This window comes from Numenius arquata, chromosome 1 (assembly GCF_964106895.1).
Source record: "Numenius arquata chromosome 1, bNumArq3.hap1.1, whole genome shotgun sequence".
NCBI classification, from domain to species: domain Eukaryota; kingdom Metazoa; phylum Chordata; class Aves; order Charadriiformes; family Scolopacidae; genus Numenius; species Numenius arquata.
This window is the reverse complement of record NC_133576.1, coordinates 21,997,880-22,020,759: the sequence shown is the minus strand read 5'-3', so window position 1 is coordinate 22,020,759 and position 22,880 is coordinate 21,997,880. Positions and strand designations below refer to the sequence as shown.

General features: G+C 43.0%; 1 protein-coding gene across 1 annotated transcript; it reads right to left on the bottom strand.

Moving 5' to 3' along the window:
• Window positions 1-12,923: 12,923 nt before the first annotated feature.
• Window positions 12,924-22,483, bottom strand: C1H3orf52 (chromosome 1 C3orf52 homolog). Its single transcript, XM_074166158.1, has 6 exons — window positions 22,316-22,483; window positions 18,940-19,063; window positions 18,242-18,375; window positions 17,276-17,346; window positions 15,225-15,424; window positions 12,924-13,033 (listed from the first exon to the last, which is right to left on the bottom strand). Exons 1-6 carry the CDS (start codon window positions 22,481-22,483, stop codon window positions 12,924-12,926), a joined length of 807 nt encoding a protein of 268 aa, XP_074022259.1.
• Window positions 22,484-22,880: the final 397 nt, after the last annotated feature.

Sequence of the window (22,880 nt, the reverse complement as noted above, 5' to 3'; positions counted from 1 at the left end):
TCGCTTGCCGAAATTAAATGTTCTGCTTGTTTCCAAAGAGAGTGCATCCCCCACCTCCCTGCAGGTCTGTGCCCAGAGGTCTCAGGCGTGACCACTTTACCTGGTCTTGATGGAAAGGGCAGAAGTTCCCTAAGCATGAAGCTTTGCTCTCAGAAGCAGTTTGAGTCAAGGTCAACAAAATCCACGTGCAACTGGTGAGTCCTCACCTGTGGCAGCAAGGAGCTGTGATAAGCTTACTCGTCTGTTGGATCTCAGCCCCAGGCTCTTAGCTCCCAAATTTGCTGAATCCCCATTGCTTTGAGTGCCTGTGTCACACTTATAGGTGGGACTGCTGCCACTTTTGAAAACATTCCCGTCTGCTTTTTAGGAGCAGGAATCAGGACACCATGAGCAAGCTCATAAAGCGGATTTTTCCTACTAGCTGTTGACAGGGTTGTGAAACCCATATTACCCACCAGAGAGGAGGGTAGAAAGGTCCACTGCTGTAAAAGGCAGCACTGGCATGGTGTTGTGTCGCAATCTGTGCTCACGCAGCTCCATACCCTGCTTTCCTCACTTTCAAAAATTCTTCTGAAACAAACCAGTGCCAGGAGAGGTAGCCCAGGGAAAGCATTAACTAGCTGCCCTTGCAGGACAGAGACCAAATGCAACCCATCTCCTCCATCTCCTGTCAATTAGCAGTGCCAGCTCACCATGAGTTTTGTGTAGCATATCACTCCTCAGTTGTAGCTGCCTGACTGCTGATAAAGCTGTGTCTTTCTGAAAAAATCACAGACCCTGCAGAAGTTCAGAGGGATGGAGAAATGACGAAGGTGGGGTTTTTCTTTTCAGAAAACTGTCATTCCTGGGCAGTGACTCAGCATCCTGGCAAAGCCTCCAGCACTGCAGAAGCCAAGCCCCAGCCACCACTGCTCACCAGGCAGCAGGAGAGGCAGAAGGTCAGCTAGGAAGGGCTCCTCTGCTCCACAGCACAGGGCAGACTTACAGTCAGGCTAAAGGAAAAGCTCAGGCTATGACATAAAAGTTTATACGCATCTCATAGTAGTCAGCCCATCTACACCAACCTGATCCTGTGTTCACGAAGGCACTTTGTACTGCCGTGAGATCAAAACACCCTTGTTTCTTGTCTTAGACACTAGGCACATCACAAAAATCCTCACCCCTCTCTCCCCAAGAATTTTGTACTGCATTCACAGTTTCTATTGTCATAAACCTAAATTCCTAAGGAATGAGACTCATACAGTCACACCATCCAGTTGTCAGCATCTCTCCTGAGTAGCTTTAAGCAGATCTGGAAAAAAATAAAAGTAGCCATGTGGATGGGGGAGTGTCTATAAGGCTTGGGAAATTGGCAGCCAGGTGGAGGAAATAACCCCAGATTATCAGTCCAGTGAGACTGGCAGGCAAAGTTCGTCAGCTTGAGGTGAATCAACCCACCTGTAGGTGAGGACCAGCCATGGCTGGTGAGGGCTCAGGGGCAATTACAGAGGCAGCGGGAATTACAACATACTGAAGTGATGGAGTATTGAGCATTCTTTGTCAAGCAGCCAGCAACAAAAAAAAGGATGGCACTGGTTTTTTTGCTTGGTAGGATGGGGTTTCTTTGAGGGTTTGACAGTTTTATGACAGAGGTAGTGGGTTTAAGGAGCCAGGGAGGAACTGGCTATTTCTGGAGGTCCAACTGTTTCTGGAGGAAGATCCAGCTATTTTTTGGACCAGTAACCTCTGGTTGAAGGAGACTGAGCTAGATGGAGAAAACAGCTGCAGCGGCTCTGAAGTCCTCCTTCCTGCAGGCTAGTGCTGTCATGTCCCACAGCAGATCCGAGGAGCATTGTATTTCCGAATGCAGGCGAGGCTGGCATCACCCCTTACAAAAGGGGCTCCATGGATACATGTGTGACCTTACCATCAGCATCCCACTATTTCTACCCAGGAAGTCCCCTTTTGGGGACCAGATCACCTGGTCTGTTGACACTTGGCAGATGGGTCTGAAGTACAATCAGACTGAAAGCAACCTTAGTTTCAAGTGTGCAAAGCAAAGCTAACACAAAATCAAGCTCTTAAGAGCAGGTGGCTTAATACTGCAGCTGCTGGGAGAAAATGTTGCAACTGGGAGCTGAACGATTTCGGATCCCACCATAGACCCCGCTGCCTCCTCTGTATTTAATTTCTTGATCCTCTTTTCTTCTTCCTGTGTATCTCCAAGTCTACCACTTCATCCCTTCGATTTGGAGAGCTTACTTTTTAGTGGCATTTCTATATTTGGCTTGACCACTTCCCGAGCGTGACAACCTCTGGAGGCTGTACAACAGCTCATACCGCTGCTCTGCAAACAGTGAAGTGATACTATAGAAACAAAAAAAATGAATTCTGCCTTTGTTTTTATTTCAATAGTTGAGTCACATTTCTCCTCTTTTGAGATGGCTGGCCAGAACTATTTCCCAGCATTTTCACTGACAAAGCTAAACTTATAATTGCCTCCAAAAAAACCTCCAACGAGGGTCAACCCCCCTAGAAACCCTCCAGCCACAGGCAAGTTGGGATGTCCTCCTCTAACTGCTGGGCACCTGCCTCAAAGGAGCCAGCGCGTTTGTAGTATTGAATGCAGATGCTGAAAAATGCTTTCAATTCTCAGCCCACATGACATTTTCCCACAGGATTACACATTATTGACTAAATAAGGACACTCTATCTAAGGATTGTGCAGCAGTTTGCAGGTCTAATTTCCTACAGGAACATACAGTATTTATCTTTTGGTAGTCCAGGGGAAGAGCTAGCCCAACAGCTTTTCCATCTGAGTGAGGGACTAAAAAATCAGAAACCAACTGAATGTAAACAAGAAAAAAATGGAATAAATAGATGATCAGAAGACAAAAATACTTATATCAAACTCATATCTGACTCCAAATGTGAATTATGTGTATTATAAATATGTATAAGATATACATAGATATTTTATTTTTAATGTATCTCATAGGACTTCTAGTACCAAACTGTATGAAATGTTCACACTGGCATTTCCAACTAAGCTAGAAGGCCTTATGCTCAGTATAGGCAAAATGCTGTATACAATTCAGAGAAAAACAGGTATGCCACATCTTTGTTCCCAGCTGTAATAAAAGTGATCTAAATTCTCCCACTAAACAGGAAGCCAGGATGTTCTTTAATACTTGTGAAACTTTCTGCTACTCTGGTAAGAACACCAGGGACACATGCAGAAAGAAGTTATTTCATGCTATTTGCCAAACTTGGGTAGAAATAACTTAGAAATAACTAAGATCTAAGAGCACACATTTAGCAAGGAAAGTATCGACAGCAGCAAAGAATGGTGGCATTACCTATTTGTCTCCAGTCCTGGGAAAGAAAAAGAATATGCAAATATGCCATTAGAGACTGACTCATAATGCACGTCCACCGGCAAGTTAGGCCCATTTCCCAGTTTCATACAATTTGGCAGCTTTACAGTCCCTTGGTACATTTTTATTACATAAGTAAATCTAACATAAATATAAATATCATATTCTAAAATGTTTGTAAATTACTCTACAGGCGGTTTAAAAGCACAAAATTGTAAACTATAAGCAATAGTCCATGCTCCAGTAAGTCTAGCTCTTATTATCCAAAAACTTGGTAACAGAGCAGTCAGGGCGTAATTTAAAGGATCTTGAATTTGCCAAATAATCTCAGTACTTAAACCTGGAAACTCAGTCTTCTGCTCGAAACAGCAAAGTTTATTTGCTACTGGAGGTTAGATGTGTCAGGAACTGGCCTGCCCACTAGCCTTGCACTCACCCGTGGGTTTGCAGTTCGTGTAACACAATCACCGTGTTTCTCTTCCTTTTGATTTTCACTGAGACACACCAGCACATAGATTGATGTGAATAATTTGGGCGGGGATGGGGCTCATTCCTCTTCACAATATTTACTGCTCACTCACCCATCTGGAGGTATTTAATACAGACAAACCCAGAAAGATTGATAGTTCCTCAAAACCACAAACTTTGCTGACCAACTGCCAGGCTCCCCGGGGGCAGGGAGGCTGTACTTCTCAGGAACTGTTAAATGCTGTAATGCCGACCACCAGCTGCCGGCTTCTCCCTGCCATCCCTCCATCCGTGGACCTGTGATTTGTGCCTCTCCTTCCCCAGGGCTCAGTGCCAGCCTGGGGCTGCCTGCCAGGGAGGACGGGGAAGAGACTGAGAGGGCAGAGGCAGAGATGCTGTATAAATATATATCTTTATTTATATTTATATTAGGGCCACTAAAATGATCGGGGGGTTGGAGCACCTCTGCTATGAGGACAGGCTGAGGGAGCTGGGGTTGTTCAGCCTGGAGAAGAGGAGGCTCTGGGGAGACCTCATAGCGGCCTTCCAGTACCTGAGGGGGGCCTACAGGAAGGCTGGGGAGGGTCTGCTTCCAAAGGCCTGCAGGGACAGGACGAGGGGCAATGGTTTTAAGCTGGAGAAGAGCAGATTTAGATTGGCTATTGGGAACAAGTTCTTTGCTGTGAGGGTGGTGGAACACTGGAACAGGTTGCCCAGGGAGGTGGTTGAGGCTCCTTCCCTTGAGATATTCAAGGTGAAGCTCGACGAGGCCCTGGGCAACCTGGTCTAGTTGGGGGTGTCCCTGCTGACTGCAGGAAAGTCAGACTAGACGAGCTTTGGAGGTCCCTTCCAGCCCGGACCATTCTATGATTCTATGATAAAGTGACTTGTCCGAAAAACTGGTGGAGGGTGCTCCCCACATGACCATGGGGACCCAGGGGTTGGCAGCAGGGAGTGAAGAATAACCAGTGCCAGACATAACCCGCCCATCCTTATTTCCATACTCTAGGTGGAAAGCTCGCATCCCCATCAGGAGAAAAAGATACTCCCACAAGGAAAGTAAGTAAAGAGGCTCCTCGAGCACCAGGGAGGTGGGGGTGGCATGGCATGGCGCGGGTGGGGGCGCAGGGCGGCTCTCTGTTAGCACCCAGCATCGCTGCGGAGGCAGCCAGAGGGCACAGACATAGCTGTGGGCCGCAGCCATAGGGAGGCATTTTGCATCTCAGACGGGGGAAACCTACTTGCAACATCAGGGCCTACCTGCCCTCTTGCTACCTGGACACACTGTGGGGTCTCTTTGTTTTTTTCGGTGTCTGGAGAAGATAGCCTGAGGGGGCAGCTGTCCCCTCCAGCCTCCTAAACCAGGCATGCCTCAGCCACCACCTCGCAGCTGGCTCCTGCGATGGTGAGCTCAGCCTTGGTATATTACAGCTGTGCCCACAGGCTTGCAGACACCTGAACCGCAGCGGTGGAACACCTGCCTATGCTATGCCCCTGCTTCATCCTCTGCAAACAAGTGGAAGAGGCAACCCGCTGGGGACTGCAGGAGGAAGGAGGCTGCCAGCACAGAGTTTGGTCACGCACCAGCCCCTACTCTCCCTACAAGCACAGTTTAGGACTTTTTCTAAACTCCTAATAAAACAGCTTCTGCATATTTAATATGCAAAGAGGGAAGACTCGCATAGTATTCAAGATCATGTGCGTTCACGTGAATCACAAGGTCTTGGTTTCGATTCAGACTGCTACCTCTTCTATCAGTGGGTAAAGCCATTTATATAGGGATGGTATAATACTTTTATCGCTTTCACAAGTTGTGGTCTTTGCTTAGGGAGGAACAGCTTCTTGTTGGTCTCGTACATTGGCAATTTCATGGCAGTGTCAAGGCAGCACAGTAACGTTTTAAAACACTGCAAGTTCTCTAAGGCAGCAGCTTTAACACAATATTGAGAGACTGACATCTTTCCTTCAGTCAGGTTGCAAAACAACTCCATTATCTTAGGCAAAAGTCAAAGCCCAGCTCTGAAATTTTACAGGAGCAACCAATGGTTCTATCAACCTTATAACAAGAAACAGCTAGGCAGATAAAAATAAAGCTGAGAGAAAGAATGATGCAAACAACAATTTGCAATGGCAATCCTGCCATTTAGATGCTTATGGGACAGACAGACAAATTTCCAGAAAAGCCGCAGCCTGCCGAACCTGTGTGCACAAGCACCCTGTCCACATTCAGGCATGTGGCATGTCACATAGTGCCTCTGCGCCCCAGAGCCCAGCCAGCGAGCCCAGCCAGAGTTAAGGCTGCATTGACCATAAAGCTGACATACAGTCAGAGAGCAAGCAGTAACAGCCATTTCTGAGAGAGACATATAGAACTGATTTCAGTTAAGTTAAAAAAAAACCCAAACAAAACCACGACAAAAAAAACCCCAACAAGGTTACACTTCTAGATTTTATTAAGGGTGATGAGCAGTGCTGCATGATGTAAGTGCGTGTTAAACTAGAGAAAGATAAATGCTGAAAGGCCATCAGGTTTTTTTAGCCTTCAGAGACTCAGCACTTTCCCCAACTAATGTCACACTAACTCCTGCTTTTGCACAGCCTGCCCTTAGTCTGTACCTAAATCTGAGTAAATCCTGTGCTGCAGAAAGTCCTGTTGCTTTACGAAAGGTTGACAATTGTGTGTTTTCTTCCTCTTCCCCAGCACAGACCTACAGCCATCCACCAAGTACCGTCCAGGTAATGACTAAAAGTGAATGTTTTTGCTGCTCTCCAGGGCAACTCAGTCCAAAACATCCACGTGCCAGAAAGACAAGGCGTCCATCACATTCCCCCAGAAGAGACAAAAGCCCATATTTGGGGTATTTCCTTGGGATGCAGAAAAACATCAGTTTAAGCCTATGTACAAAATAAATGTATGTACATAAATTATAATGATGATATGCAGCCCCAAACTCAGGCAGCCGGTGGCCAAAACAGACAGCAGCACTAACCTGTAATTTCAGAGGCTGAGTGTGTCACTGCCTCGAATCAAATAGTTCAGGAGGCTGAACCTTGTGATCATGTCCTAGATGAATGTCCCCAGCCATTTATGGCAATTTATGCTGTGAGGCAATTTATGCTGTGAGGTACTTCTCTCTCCTCTTTCCCCTCTCTCCTCAGCTTTCTGGTAGCTGATGTAACCTCTCTTGCCTACAGTTTCATCAAAACTGGCTCATTTCCACAAAAAGTTTCAGTTTCAGCATGATGTCTTCTAATAAAAATCCTTTTTAATGGACTATTGCCAATCAGCTTTAGTAATAAAAGAAGTCCTCAGTTGAAAAACAAAGGGAGATTTAATACTTGAAAGCTTAAAAATTTTGGTTAATCCTTCCATTGTAAAAAAAATAGCGGATGTCTCAATGAATGGCTAAGTCTCTGTTGGAACAAAATAAGGTTTCCCTTTCCAACGACCCACTGCCTCTGAAAGGAAGGAAAAAAAAACACAAACAAAAACCACCTGCACTGTTAGATTGAACATTTAGTTTCTTATAAACCAGAAAGTATCAAATAGTTGCGCTGCAAGAGAGGACACGCAGGAAAGTCTGGCATGATAAACACATTGCCCAGTCTATCTTACTTCCCTGCTTTGGGGTTAGGGTTCAGGAGCTCTGGCAATGCACCCCAAGGTCATTTAAGAGGTAACTATATAACTCAGTGTGTGCCCTGCCGCCCTGCCTGAACTCACTGGCCTGGAGGCAGGGATGGGGGAGCAGCCACTTCCCAACTGATGCACTTCACAGTCTTGTGTACTTGTTGGCCTGTGTTAATACACTGGCCTCTGAGAGGCAGCAGCTGAGTACCTGTGGTTTGCTACCTCTGCTTTGTAAATAGTTCATTTCAGCAGAGGGTAAGTGAAGTTGCTTCTGGAGACACCAATGATGAATGATAACCAGAAGCCCTATGTACTGCAAAACAAAGTGCTGCCGTTTAGCATCCCAACCTGTTTGATGGTGGGGTTTTTTTTAAAATAAAGATGACATCAGTAAAACAAAAGTTGGTGCCCGGCAGATATGTGGGTGTTTAGCAGAAAATTCTGAAAAGAGTAGGCAAGATGACAGAAGAGGGTGTGATTAAATGAGCTCATCGTTTGTACGTGTGACTGTGGGGTGGACTGTGGGGGAGGAGAAGTGGAGGGGGTGGAACTGTAATGGGGAACCTGCCAAGAAGCTGTCTGGTTTTGGAAGTTTTTGGTGTCCCAAGCAAAAGCCCCAGAGTGTGGTTTGAAGACAGTCCTGGGCCAGTTGTTTGTGGAATAGGAGAGCCGTCCCTTCCGAGTATCAAGCTTGGCCTGTGAATAATGAAAGAATCAAACTAAATCTCAAGAGTCTTCAGACTCGCTCCTCCTGCACCGTCAGCCTGTGGGACAAATCACACCACCTCTGTGCTTCAGTCTCCCCACTGATAAGAGAAGGTCGATGGTAACAGCCTTTCAAAACCTGTAAACTGGAAGAGTTCTGGAAAACGCAGCTGTTAGTAAGATTTGGGTAGACCTATGTGTTGGAAGGGACAAGAGGCAGTCCAGACTTCACTCGGTGGATTTGGAGCCAGTCACTCATGAAAATAAAGAACCTAATTGGTCTCATTTCACAGCTACATTAGGAGATATGCTGCTGCCCTCCCAATTCTTTGCAATGGTGACTAGTGAAGGAGAGACATGCCTCTGCAGATAGGTAGGGAATTCCTTTTCTTAAGCAAGTCCACTCTGATTTCTCTACTTGTTAAAAATTCTGGAATTTCTAAATCTCAAAATTTTACAAAGCCTCAACTCAAAACTCAGGAATTATTTTCAGTGAAGTGCCCTCAAGGTCAGGAGATCTTTCACACCAGGCAGAAATGAAATAGACAAAATGATTTATATAAGCTGGGAAAATCCAAGACAGATTCTGGAGGACATTTGTTCTAACAATTTTTTCTCATTTATACGTTCGAAAAATAAAAGTAAACCCTTAGGATTTATTAACCTGTGGAGCAGAGAATTTCCACTTACAGAGTATGAAAGGTAGCTACAAAAGTGAGCACAAATTTGGCAACATGCACTTAAAATACTGCCACTACTGCAGAAAATAGAGTATGCCACTATAAAGCCCGTAATTAGTCACTGGCTTTTTCACCCAGTGGGCTCAAATCAAGAGCATCAGGGCAAACAAATTTTTAACTTCTGGCTCCAAGTACTTAATCAGTTCACATCATCTCTTTCAATTTAATGACTCATCCTGCTAGCTATTTAGATACACAACCACCCACAACCCATTAGCAAACACCTTCAAGAGGCAAAAGGAGGGACAAGTCTAAACAGAGTTGGGAAGGCATTTACCCACACAATCTTACCTCCTCCTTCATTAATAATTCTTCCTTCTCCTCCCTCTGTTTTCAAGGAGAGCATTAGACAAGGGCTGCCAGGTAGGGGGTGAGCCATCGCTGCATCTCCCAGGAGGCCAGGGCCCCTTCCAGGACAGTGCATCTCCCGCACACACACACTTGGGGTCTCAGTTGACTCCCACACCCTGCAGTCTCTCTGGCAGCTGGCTGGGACTCCCCTGGCCCTTCCTTTATCTCTCTATTTTCCTATGCTTTTTACTCTGCAAATCACCTTCACCCCTTCCTTTAGATCCTCCCCTAAACATCCCGTATTAAGTCTTGTGCAAACCCCAAACACTCTCCCCTCACATGCATTAATAATATGTCCCACACCTTTAGCAACTCCCTTTCCACCCCCGTCTGCTCCCACTCACTTGTTGGGTGGATGTCGCCCTGGGCTCACCGGGATTACAGCTCTCCTAGGTCAGTCTTGGGGGGAACTGGGGCAGGGGATGATTCAAGCTCCCTCCCTGCCCTTGTGCAGCTGCGCTCCCTCATGTAGGTGTGTGGTGATGAGCTTTTTATCATGTAACCTACCACAAAGCAATGCCAACCTCAGAAGAGTCGTCAGACCTTCATCCTCCGTCCACACCAGGTGTGCACACGTTGTTTGGTGCTCCTGGTATCCAGCCACAGCCTGTACAGTAGGGAAATGACTGCCGATTTAAAAACCACTCTTGGTACTATACATATAGGTCAACACCACTGCACAAGTGAGCACACAGTCTATACCAGATTTATTCACATTGCAAACTTCTTCAGAGTATACTCATGGTGAAGCTTCTCTCTCTCTCTCTCCCTCCGTCTCTCAGGAACATTTTGCCAAAAAAGATTCTATGAATTCCAGCGAACTGTGGTACTCAACTGTCAGCCACGATGTGAAACATGAAGCCTCTGTGATTAACACCAATAATCAGACCGAATATGCACTTGTCAATGTGCCCAAGAGGCAGGAAAATACCATCAGGACTGAAGAGCACAGTGAATATGATTATGTCCTGATAACTTAGACAGGGACACTTTCTCCTCCCAAGTCACTCTTTCACCGGAATGTTTAAGCCAGCAGTATGCAGCCTTGTGAAACACCCTACCTCTGCTGTCATGTCTTCAAACCAACATCTCTCTCTCATTACCAAGCTTACTCATTAGGACGCATCTGCTGGTCATTTCCAATGAGACAAATCTGTCCATGAAAAGGTGATCAGAGAAAGAGACAGGGTACAGGACTTGACAATTAAAGCAAGAGGCACCAGTAACAACTGCCATTGTAAGACAATGTTTCTCCATAGAAAATTAGGTTCTTCATTACTAGAAGCAACTGAGGCCGCATATTTTTCTGGACTTTTATAGTAATTTTTTGTTAAAGAGGAGTCTTATAGAACTACTGATTGAAACCTCCCTAAAATGCAATAATAATATCCCTTTTGTTGGTTTTGTTTGTTTTCTTTTGGGGGGAAGGAGGGGTCAGGCTTGTGTTTAAAATGAAAGGCATAGACCCTGTGCTAGGTGCACTTACTCTTTTCTAAAGTTTCTCTGGCCTGCTTGATATATACCGTTATATATACCATGATACAATGTACAATTTAGATAAATAACTCATTTCTCAAATTGGCCCCCAAGCCCTTTTAACGTAATAGTCTTAATAATGAAGTCTTAACAAATTTGGAATTAAATTTAAAAAGGCAACAAACTTCACGCAAAGCAAAAGTTCCAGCCACTTCAAATCACTGCCACTTAGAAGACTAGAATACCTATGAAGGCCCCGATGCTGCACAGGAGTAACTGCACGCATCTCGGTAGAAGTTTCCCAGGTGTTGCTTTTGTGCCACAGCGTTTCCAGCTCACGCCTGCTGGAGTCTCAGAACTTGGCTCTCTGCAATGCCGGAACATAACCTCTCCATAGCCCACCACCCCTCTGCAAGCAGCATTTGTGGACACCCGCGGAGGACTGAAACCTGCTGTTCGACTGTTCACCAGAGTTCATAAAGCGATTACGTGCCTGTGCTCTTGCTTAAGCATGTTTGTTGGTTTGTTTTTTTTTTGCTCCCTCCCTTTTTGTAATACAACAATTTGGAAGAAAATGTTGAACGGTTTTCCTGGTTTTAAATCTTCCTTTGTGTGTGACGGCTGGCTGGAGCCCTGGCTTTACAGTCGGGTGCCTTTGCGCATCCTGCCTGCAGTCTCGGTGCTGGGGGCGGTCCCGTGGGTGAATGGTTGTGTGCAGCAGTGGACAGACACGCTGTGAGGACACCGCAGGCAGCACTCCGCAGGTACAGCTGAGGGGACAGGCAGCTGAATCTGCCCAGAATTTGTACTAGCTGCTGTGGCTACACGGACGACTGCCTGCCATGGGATTCTAAAGGGCTGGTTGTAGAGCCCACAAGCTGAATTACTAGAACTATTTTTTCTGTTCCTTTTTAAATGTGGCTCAGTTGCCTCAGTCATCTTTGTATTACCCACACTCATTCTATAAAAATTAACATTAAGCATTCACAAAATACCTAACTTGATGAAATAATGTGTTTTCACACTACTTTGTCCCTACTGGAAGAGGTCGTAACTGAGTCATCTGGCAATTTTTTTTACATGATCAATTTACCTCAAAGAGAAAAAACCAGATACCACTTTTTGTGTTTGTTTGGGTTTTTTTCTTACTTTTCCTTCAATTAGAGTTCAAAGCATGACTGGATGTAGACTGTAAAGTCAAATATTTCCTGCTGAATATCACAACATCTTGCTACAAGTCCACCTTCTTCTTTCCTGTGAATTGATGGGGTAAAGGTACAGGGGCAGAGGAGAACGGCTGGAAAAAACTGAATGATTGGCACCTTCTTTTTTCTGGCAGCTCCTAATGTACATAGAGGTATCACCATAAAGAAGCATAATCATTTTATTATTTTTCAATTCTTAGAAACAGAATCAAGATAAAGAAGTGTTCAAGGGCAGATTCAGTCATCTTAAAGCAATAAGATCAAGCAGCACTTCAAAGGCAAACCATTTCTTTGCCGCTGGTATTTTCACAGCCTGCTGCTTTTGGGACAAACTACACAAACCATCAATTTTATCCTTCCCCTATGTAAGACTCAGAAGAAATATCTCTTCTAGTTGTATCCTGCACAGAATATTGCACCAAAAGAAATTATGGTTCTTACAGCCGATGCTACATCTTACAAATCAAGGAGTCAGAATTAGCCACAAATATGAGAGCCATGTGAACTACTAATGTGGTCCAAGCTGTTTCCCAAGCTCAGTTAAGACTCAAGCCACAACAAATATGGGTTTGAGTGTACAGCTGTGTCAGACGTTTCGTACAGCTCTCAGCACTTAGAATTCTGATGGTTATTTTGCAACTCAAACAACTGAAAGACTGGAGCTGCTGAAGAATGAAAACAAACACTTTAAGAGTAAAAATAAATAATTTAATGCATAACAAAATTGTCATATTACTCCTTAAATAAACCAGTAATATTAGAAAAAGAGAAACAATTTCCCATAAGATATTTCTCACAATACAAAAGGTTTCATAAAATACATTTGTCTATCCAACAGTACTAACAGTTATACTGGTTATAAACAAATAACAAGAAGTTATACTTCACTAACATGGTAGTGAATCCATCACATTCTGTGTAAAGTTAATGCTTATTTTTTAATTTTCATGTTACAATCAATTACTGGCTATAACTCTCGTGCCACACTGGACTATATGGCCTGCTTCTTGGCACTGGTCATCTCATCTGATCTCTTGTCAACAAGAACTATTTGCTGCCTTATTAAGGCAAATATCTTGCACCTGTTCATTTTTATCCCCACTGCAGGGGCAGGGAGCATAATCAGCGTATAGATTAGTTTCTCTTTGAATTTACAAATACACGTCAAATAACTGTCTTTTTACAAGTACCAGTGGCTAATTAATAAAACACACAGCTAATGTGGCCCTTTCAAGATTCCTGTTGCATGCAGATGCATTAATGAACAAGACATGTTTCTTCCTTCTTCATTTCTATTTCACATTACAGAATAGAAAAATAGAGTAGATACCCAGGAAGACTGTAGGATGAATAAAGGAATGATGGAGTTGAAGCTCACTTAAGAAGCAAAGGTCTTGCATGCAATTACAGAAAATAGGAAGTATATTTAAGTTTTCAGGCTGTTTTCTGAGGAAAGAACAACAGGGAAACATGGCACATGAAGTTGGCAGGGGGAAAGTAACAAACCTGAGCATGGGTGGAAGTGAGCATCAAGGATGAATCTGTGCAGATAATTTTGGATAATCCAAGAGCAAAAGAAAGGAACCATGTGCAAGACTGCTTTTAAAGCTCATGCAGGAAAAACAGTTTTAATTGTAAGGCAAGACAAAACATGCATCAGGCAAGATACACAATTCTCACAAGAGTGAAATGTGTTATTGATATATCAGGACAACAATAAAGAAGGAGGTAGCGATGTTTACGAGTACAACACTGTTATAAATACACCATATTTCTCATTTACAATATTGAATCACAGACAGTATTTACAGGACAATGTCTTTAGAATTGTTTCTACTGAATGAATAGCTCCCTACCCTGGGATTACTAACAGATAGTAGAAGCCCATCTCTCTAGATGGTGAGGAAGAGGAGGAGTCTTTCCATCGTTACTCTGAAAGTTAAAACAGTACATTATTAACATTAAAATGAAACTTTAGTTATATATTTCAGCATATTCTTTCCTGTCCCTTTTTCAATGTGTTTTCTATGAATCTTGTCAATATATAAGGAGCAAAATGATACTGAGAATTGGAACTCATGACTTGTTGTTCTCTTGAGTACCAAGAAAAATCAATATGAGGTAAGCACAAATCTTACTTATATGCACTGATGTTGGTGTGTTAGCCTAGAATTATTCTGAAAGCACATAGGTGTGGCTCAGTCAGTGGGCGGTGGGGGGAAGCAGCTCCATGCATTGTTTTCCGTAAAACTTCAAAGCTCATAGGACTTTTATATTGACATTTCAGTCAAGACAAATCTAAATGCATTGGAATTACTACCTAGTCACTGGTAGTCATTGGAATCATAGAATCATAGAATGGTTAGAGTTGGAAGGAACCTTAAAGATCATCAAGTTCCAACCCCCCTGTCATGGGCAGGGACACCTCCACTAGAGCAGGTTGCTCAAAGCTCCATCCAGCCTGGCCTTAAACAATTCCAGGGATGGGGCACCCACAACTTGCTTCACCACCCTCACAGTAAAGAATTTCCTCCTAATATCCAATCTAAATCTCCCCTCTTCCAGTTTAAAACCATTACCCCTTGTCCTGTCACTACACTTCCTGACAAAGAGTCCCTCTCTGTCTCTCCTGTAGGCTCCCTTCAGATATTGGAAGGCTGCTTTGAGGTCTCCCCGGAGCCTTCTCTTCTCCAGGCTGAACAACCCCAGCTCCCTAGAATCACTCCCTAGAAAACCTGGAAGAATGAGTATTAAGTTCCTTTAAAAGGTGTCTCTGTGCATAATAAATTTTTCCAAAAAAACTTTGAAAAGGCAAAAATCAGGAGGCTTTTTCATCCTTGACTGTGAAAAAAAATCAGAAATTGACTTCCAAAATACTTATCCTGTTTCACTTGGATTGAAACTTTTTTTATAAGCATTCAAATACAAATATAAAACAAGGAGAAATAATTTTAGTTATTTTTCTCCCCATTATGATACACACACATGAGGAGATTTTCTTTGTATGTGTAAAATGCAAGAGGAGAGCTGAAAAGTTTGGTTGGAGTCTGTAGCTAACCAGTCTCATCCCTACTCCATTTCTAATCAGAGGACTAAACAGTGAATCCTAGGTAATAAGCTAAGCATAGAAAGACTTTCCTGAAAACTGAATATTTTATATTTTGTACAACAATGTTAAGAAAATTGTATTTCCTAGCAAATCTCAACATCTTTCCAGAAAGAATTCTCTTCTTTCAAGTAAATACTTCAGATCTTTGTAAAGAAACAGTTCCTCTTAATGGACAGCACTTACATGTTAATGTGAGAGAAGCTGGGTCAAGCTTTAACCTGTCACATTCAGATATCTCAGGATTAAAAGCATCATCTTCATCATAAATATTTTGACGTAGAACGTTCCTTATAAAATCTGGGTTCATTGTGTTTTCCATAAACCCCTCTGTCAATGGTGGTACAGAAAACTCTAGCTGATAAAATACAGTGGAGTTTTCATTACTGAAAAACAAAAAAAAAAAAGTCAAGTATGAATCTCTTCAAGTCATGACCAGATTTTTTCTTTCCTGAGAAGCCTGACTTCATACTAAAGTTGGCGTGGATTTTTTTTTAAACTTGTTATAAAAAAAAGCATTATAAAGGAAAACTGTCATCAAAGATCCCAGTTTCCTCCTTCACTCACGCTTCTCAGACTAGCTCTTAACATTAACAGAAACTGGGCACATACCTGAAGCCAAACTGAGACATGTTTTCAAATGTGTAAAGGGCAAGTGGACACATGTCGTAATGGGGTGAGGTTTTCAGCACTTGTGCCTAACAAGCACATACCAATAAGAGCGGAGGTGCTGCAATATCTCATGCATAGGTTAGCTGAGAACCTGCAGAAAGATTTACTCTCCTGCTAGCAGCACCTGGCACAACCGAGCTGTGCTCCTACCCCAGCTCTGGAGTGGATTATGCAAACCACCAAACTGGAGTCCGTCTCCGGAGATTTCATTGCTTGTGGTCTACCAAGTCCCCTACCTACAACTTGACGGTTACATTTTGTACACACAGGATTTAGGACATCAAAAAAGAAATTGGATGGGGAAAGAGAAAAAGAGGCAGAGAGAGAGAAAAAGAGAGACAGATCAGCTAGTCAATAAGTATGCAGAACTGCAGCTTTGTATTTGGTGTGTAAATTGTAATTTTTAACCGTAAGGCTCACTCATCGAACAGAGCCAGCATGTCCAAGGCTGGCAGTACAGGGCAGCACATTCCCCAGAGTGCCCTCACAACTGCCCCTTGCCCCAGCCCAAGTGGTTCTTCCTCTGTCCTTTCAAGGGCCTTGGGCTTTTGAAAATTCTATTTCCCCTGATTTTCTCCTGTCTTTCTAATCCCCTTCGTAACAGCACTTTTTCAGAAGTTCTTGAGGAAGCCCTCTGACCACCTTCCTTTGCCTCTGCTATCTCTCTGTGGCAGGACCATGTTGCAGGTGATCTTTCCAGCCCCACTTTTCCCTCTGTTGCTCAGCCTTCCTCCTGTTGTAAATCTGTGGTATTTCCATATATTAAAACTTTACAGTCTCAAACACAGTGAACTGCTTCGCCTCCCTCCAGTGCCAGTTTCTGCCGAGAGTAAGATCCTCCCTCTGTTCCAGGTCGAAGCTTTCTGTTGCCTCTTCAAGGCATGCCTGGATGATTTTCTTCTTCTCACCACTGCTACTCCTCTGTCCCCATCAGTCTTTGGTGGCTGAGCTTCTCCTTCATGTGTAAGCATCTCCCACCCAGGCTAGCCTAGCCTCCACTCTACCACCTGCTCTGCCTCTGACTCCTGCTCCACCAGTCTCTCTAACACGCTGCTGCTTTGAGATTTGCTCCTATTGTCCAAAGTAAAGTGAGGGAGAAAAATGATCCAAGCAAACCAGCAACGCAATATTGCTGTTTTGGCTGTCATGACTTGTATGTCCCTGTTGCTTTAGCTCTTTTGGAAACAGAACTGTTTTCTCCTCCCCATGAACCCTATTTTATTTATTTGAAGCTATTTAAGCCATGTCAATCTCAAGTGGTTCCAGCAGTTCATTTTCCTTTTAATAGGTATCCTTGAATATGTTTATTAAGGGTTGCATTTGGAACCAAAAACAGGAGAGGTGATACTTAACAGCAACAAAATGTTACTGTCATTATATATAATTAGCAGCATTTGCCATTTACACCAGGGGATACTTCAACCAGTTTTCACAACCTATTTTGTAACTCCCTCAAACATCCTATTTTACACAGATTTAAATGTTGTGTATATTTACATAGGCACATGTATTTCTCATCAAAAACTTGGAAATTTCAAACAATTTTGGTGACAGAAATTGCTTACCTGAAATAAACCACCTGAGCTGATCTAAAATAACGTCCTAGAGCTGGAGACGAACTGTAAACATCTGTTAACTTGGAGAGAAAAAAAAGAAAAGAAAAGAAAAAAATATTTCTTCCATTCACTCTCTCTTTTCCCCATAAAAGAAAGTACAGCAAATCATTCTTACAAAGTGTTTTAAGGGGCATAAACACAGGTGCCGGAGGTCAAATATCAGCAAATATCTGCCCTGGAAAAGGTACACAATCCTTTTAAGCTTGACAGACAAGTCAATCTGTGAGTTTGAGTGATTACTATATTATTTTATTACTATATTACCTTAACACAATGGAGGCATTAGGGGATGAGCTAAAAGTACGTGCTCATGTTGCCATGTGCAATTTATGCTGTTTGGCTTGGGTTTTTATTAGTATCAAAACCCCCTTCTACTCTTAGTCGATAGAGGGAAGGGTCCCTGTATTGACACTCCCTTTCCACAGTTAGTCAAAATCAGCACTTCTATGCCTGCCGAGCCCATTTCAGCCGTAAGTCAGGGCCACGATGGCTCAATGGAAATGGCAGCTATAAACCCAGACTGTCATTGTGTACTTACAGGAGAATACAGCACACAGGATTTTTAGCTGACATTCAGCTTTGATGACTTCACAGCCCCCTTCTAATCTAAATTATTCAGTGATTCTATAAAAAGGTAAGACTACATCCCAACCATTACTGAAATTTAGGAAAGAATAAAAAAAAAATCAGGGTGGTTTTTTTTAATCAATGTAAACAGCTTGTGTGCTTAAAAGCAGACAATTCCTTTTCCTAGATCAGGACTTAACATTATACTAGAAAAAGTACAACTCAGAATTTTTTTTTACTTGCAAATGTCTGAGTTGTTACACAGAGAAACAAACTCCTTAAAAAGGAAAACACTGAATCTATGTTACAAGCAGAATCAGCTTTGCTGAGAACCACATCAACACATACCCTCTTAGTAATGTCTTCAGAGGAAAGATGTGGGAGACCACACATTAATTCCAATGTTCCTGAAAAATTGCGGTAATTTCCACTATTTAGTAGTGCATCAGGATCCCAGTAGTCATCCTCGTCTGTGTAAACATCTGATATTCAAAAGGATATAGAAAAGGAAGGAAAAATTCCCCGTTAGCAGAAGTGTTGAAAAAAACCCTCAGCATTCTTCAGGGTGGCTTTCTCACAAATTTCCTAGGTAAGGACTGTCTGGGAACAACAGAAAGAAAGTGCAAGTCACCTGAAGAAAAGTGAGAGCACATTGAGATCTATCACCCACCCCCATTAGCGAAAGTCAGATGTTTGGGGAGCCTGACAGGCACTGACACCACCTGAGAGGACGTACGCAATCCATTGCACTTGTTGCAATGTTACAAGCATCACGTCCATCCTCATCCCCAACTCTGTTCTCATAACGTTTTCTCACTTAGCTACAAACTGGAATTGCCATCTGATCAGGATACAAGTTGCTTGTTGCCTACTAAACAAAAAGTACACATCCACTACTCAACACACCACCCTCTGCAGTCAGCATCCCAGTCCCTTCAGCAGCTTACAGGAGGAGTTTAAAGGATGCTACCGTTCTATGTGTGTTATATTAGATTGTACATATTGCTGATTTTTACTAGAGGACGAACCAAGAGTGAGATACTTACTAGAATAAAGAATTAGGCTGATGAGAATGACCAGGAAGACTACTAGAAAGATTGTAGTTATAACCATCCATAGTTTACACTTCCAGAAAACTACATTGCTGCATGATTTCCAGTAATCTATCTCCTAGATACAAAAGGAAGAGGAATGTTGATTAATGAAATAGAGTGGGAAAAAATATTTAAGCGGGTCTCTACTGTAACATTTAGATACAGAAAACTCCACATAGATGGGAGAGTCTCATTGGTAAGCTATACCCACCCTACACCAGGGGTTCCCACATTAAGTACTGCTGCAGGGTGGAGCATAGACCTGTGGAAGGCAAAGAACATTCAGAAGCAGGGTATTACTTGAAAGAGGGTCGTATCGTTCCCCATTTGTGCAGAATTTCCAATTCCTGAATTGCCCATTAAGCTGAGGTGCTACAAAGGTGCTTTCATGGCTTCTTTTTTTTTTTTTTTAACTACATCAATTTGATTTCTATTTCTGCAAGCTGTCCTTTTAATGTCTGCCACCCCTGCCAACCAAAAAGGTGTCTGTGGAGGAATTTCCAGAATCATTTACCTCTGTGATGTTGATGGTATCAATCTGCATAGCTCCTAGATGCCAGCACCCAAAGCAAATGGAATACTTTTCATGAGATATTATTACATTAAAGAACACATTAAAAAATCGAGACTTTTACAGCCAACTCCCTTTTTCTTCAGAAGATTGGAAACTTGAAGGCTATTGAGTATTTTTAACAGAAAGCTTATTCCAAATTTCATCGGTTCTAGGAGATGACAAGGACATTCTCATCAAAGCAATTCCGCATGTATGTTCGTATAGGAAAGAAATAGAAAGGACAATACTGGCCTTTCACTTAATTTTTAGTAAGATTTAAGACCATGGCAGAAATTAGTCTTTTAATTAGTTACCCTAGTAATACCGCAAAAAAAAAATAATAGATGACATAGCAAATCAAAAAAACTCCAATTGTATAATTCCACTGCCAGAAGACCGAAGGAAGGGCACGAATTCATAAGTATCACGGAATCACGCAATCATGGAATTGTCAGAGTTGGAAGGGACCTCTAGAGATCATCTAGTCCAACTCCCCTGCTAAAGCAGGGTTGCCTAGAGTGCATTACGCAGGACTGCATCCAGGTGGGTCTTGAAAATCTCCAGAGAAGGGGACTCCACAACCTTCCTGGGCAGCCTGTTCCAGGGCTCTGTCACCCTCACTGGAAAGAAGTTTCTCCTCGTATTTAAATGGAACTTCCTATGTTCCAGCTTGTGCCCGTTGCCCCTCGTCCTATCACTGGAAACCACTAAAAAGAGTCCATAAAGTAGACCTTATTAATTCTGCCTTTTTAATTCATCGTCATCCACGATAAACCCAGCAGTAAACTCCATGTCCTGTTTGACATCAGTACCAGGCAAGGAAAAGCACATGCTGTAGGTTGTCTGGGCCACACACGTGCAGGCTGGCAGGAACCAGCTGCTAGCTGGAGGCACTAACCCAGGTTACCTTCCTTTACCTTTCGAACTTTCTAAGAAACCAGCATAATAGAAAGCCTTTCACTGAGTTTAACTGACATCCACCAACTGGCTTAAAGCTTCTTTGAGGGTGGCAGATGAACAGAGAGAGAAAACAGATACCCACAGAAAGACCTTACAAGAGTCATTTCTCCAGGAGTTGAGGCAGAGAAAGGGAAAGAACTCTCTGCAGACACCCCTGCATGTAGAACTTCACTTCAGTGGAGAACGAAGGGCAAAGGCTGAGTATGTTTTTTTGCTTACAATATGCTTTCAGGTGTGATAATATTTACACATATATTTTGTATTTGATTTTTAAAATATATTATGAGAATGAAGCTTCAGCTTAATGCTTGACACTAGCATTTCATTTTGTATCTGAAAAAAAAAGAATATTATCCAGTAACTACTGCTTAGAGTACAACCATGAAATCAGACATAGTGATGTCAGTTGAGACAGACAGTTACCAAGCCCAAGTTTCAATTGAGCCACATATTTAGACCATCACAGAAGTGTAATTCTTAATCACACATAGCAAACCAGCTTGATCTCAGGCAAACATTCTGCTCTCTAACTATCCCCTACCAGCTGGGCCAACACCCTCTGGACATTGCCCATATACATCACAAGACTGCCAGGAGGGAGCAGCAGCAGAGAAACCTCTCCCCTGTAGGCAGGGCAGCTCTTCCCATCAACCTGCTACCTGAGCAGGAAGCAGAGCATGATAATTTTCCAGCAGTCCCTATAGGATAAGAAACCAGTTGTCAGAATCAGCAGAAACAGAACCCAAATGAAAACTCCATTCCGGGAAGGGGAAGGCTAAACTGAAACTTAAGGGTAAAGTTTCTCAAGACAGCCGGGCGGATCTAGCTTGCCCCTGCCTCTCCTCCACCCTCTCCTGTTCTTCTTTGCACCTCCCTAGAATTTCTTTGACCCTGCGGCAAGCTGTTTTGTCTTACCAGACCAGAGAAGAAGTAGCTGCCCCCCGATATAGTGCAGTAAATGGTTTTTTTTTGCCTAACCAGTGGCACGAATCAGCCCACAGAGCTGATGAGCGGGGCTCACACAAGGAAGCAGTCACTGTTGCTCAGCCAGGAGCGGGAAGGGAGGGGTGGTGTGACTAACACCACCAAGCTCTCCGGATGGCTCAGCCATTCTTACAGAAAAGGGGGAGACATCTTCACTCTGCCACAGATATTCCCTCTGCTCTTGAGTAAGGAATGAAATATCATTGTACAACAATCACCTGTGAGTATTTACAACTCCTCTGCCGGGGTTAGTCTGTTCCATAGCTTTAAGCTAAATGCTGGGAGCTACCTCCCTCAGGACTCACACGCTGGTCTTAACTGAGGCTTTGGGGCACTCTATTTGTACAAATTCATAATTGTTAGCAATTGAAAATTACTCAAGGATAAAAAGAGAGATGGTCTGTTTCAGGAGTTCTATTCTTGTTTTGACAGTGCAGTTTTCTGATTAATTTGTTCTGAAAAAAAGACAGCTTTTATTATGGATTTCAACTTTTCTCCTTTCTGGTTTTGAGCCCAATCCCACTGAGAACACATAAAAAGAGAAAGCAAAACTCAGAGTACCAATTACAACTTCATTGCCTAAATTAAACTTCACAGACAGCCAAGCACAAAAAATAATAAAAAAGCTTAAAATCCCACTCTGGTACTAGAACATTTCATCAAGAAGGGGAAAAGAAATATGCTTAACAGGTTTTCAGCCTTTACTTTCAAGTGACTAACCTTTCCCCAACAAATTAAACCACTTCTACAAGATCCTGCAAAGTGTCATTTCACTTGCTGTTTAATATTTTCCCCAACAGCAAGCACCAAATGAGCCAGTGAAATTCCTACCTTTCTTGTTTGAGCATTTAGAGGCTTTCCATGATCAGCCTCACTTTCCTCCACATTATCTTCTTGTAATTCAATAATCTCATGCTCCTGACCAGAGCTTTGCCTTTTCATAGCTGCTGTGTCTGCGCGAGGACCTCTGACTCTGAAGCAAGCACGGAGGCAACTCATTTCCTTCTGGTTTCAGCCGCAGTTATGGTCAGTAGTAGTTCTGGTACGAGGGTGGAGATGACAACAGGGAGAGTTGGGATAGTTTTCACAGGAGTGATCTCAAAACACTGATAAATAAGGGGAATTCCTTGGAAGGACAAATAACGTCATCTGTACTGGCTCCAGAGAAACAGGAGGCGGAGGAAGTATCGATTTGCCTAGTAGTCAGAACTACAGCCCTTAGCTGTGCAATACTAGGTTTTCCAGTTTGTCCACCTTACTGTACCAGCCCTTGACAAGCAGGTGACTAAACCTTCAGCAACGTTGTCATTTGCTGAGGCAATTTTGAAAGGACCCAGACTGCTTTCACTGCTGCTGTTGGCTGAAACAGTAAAATATTATTGCTGTTACCTGTGCA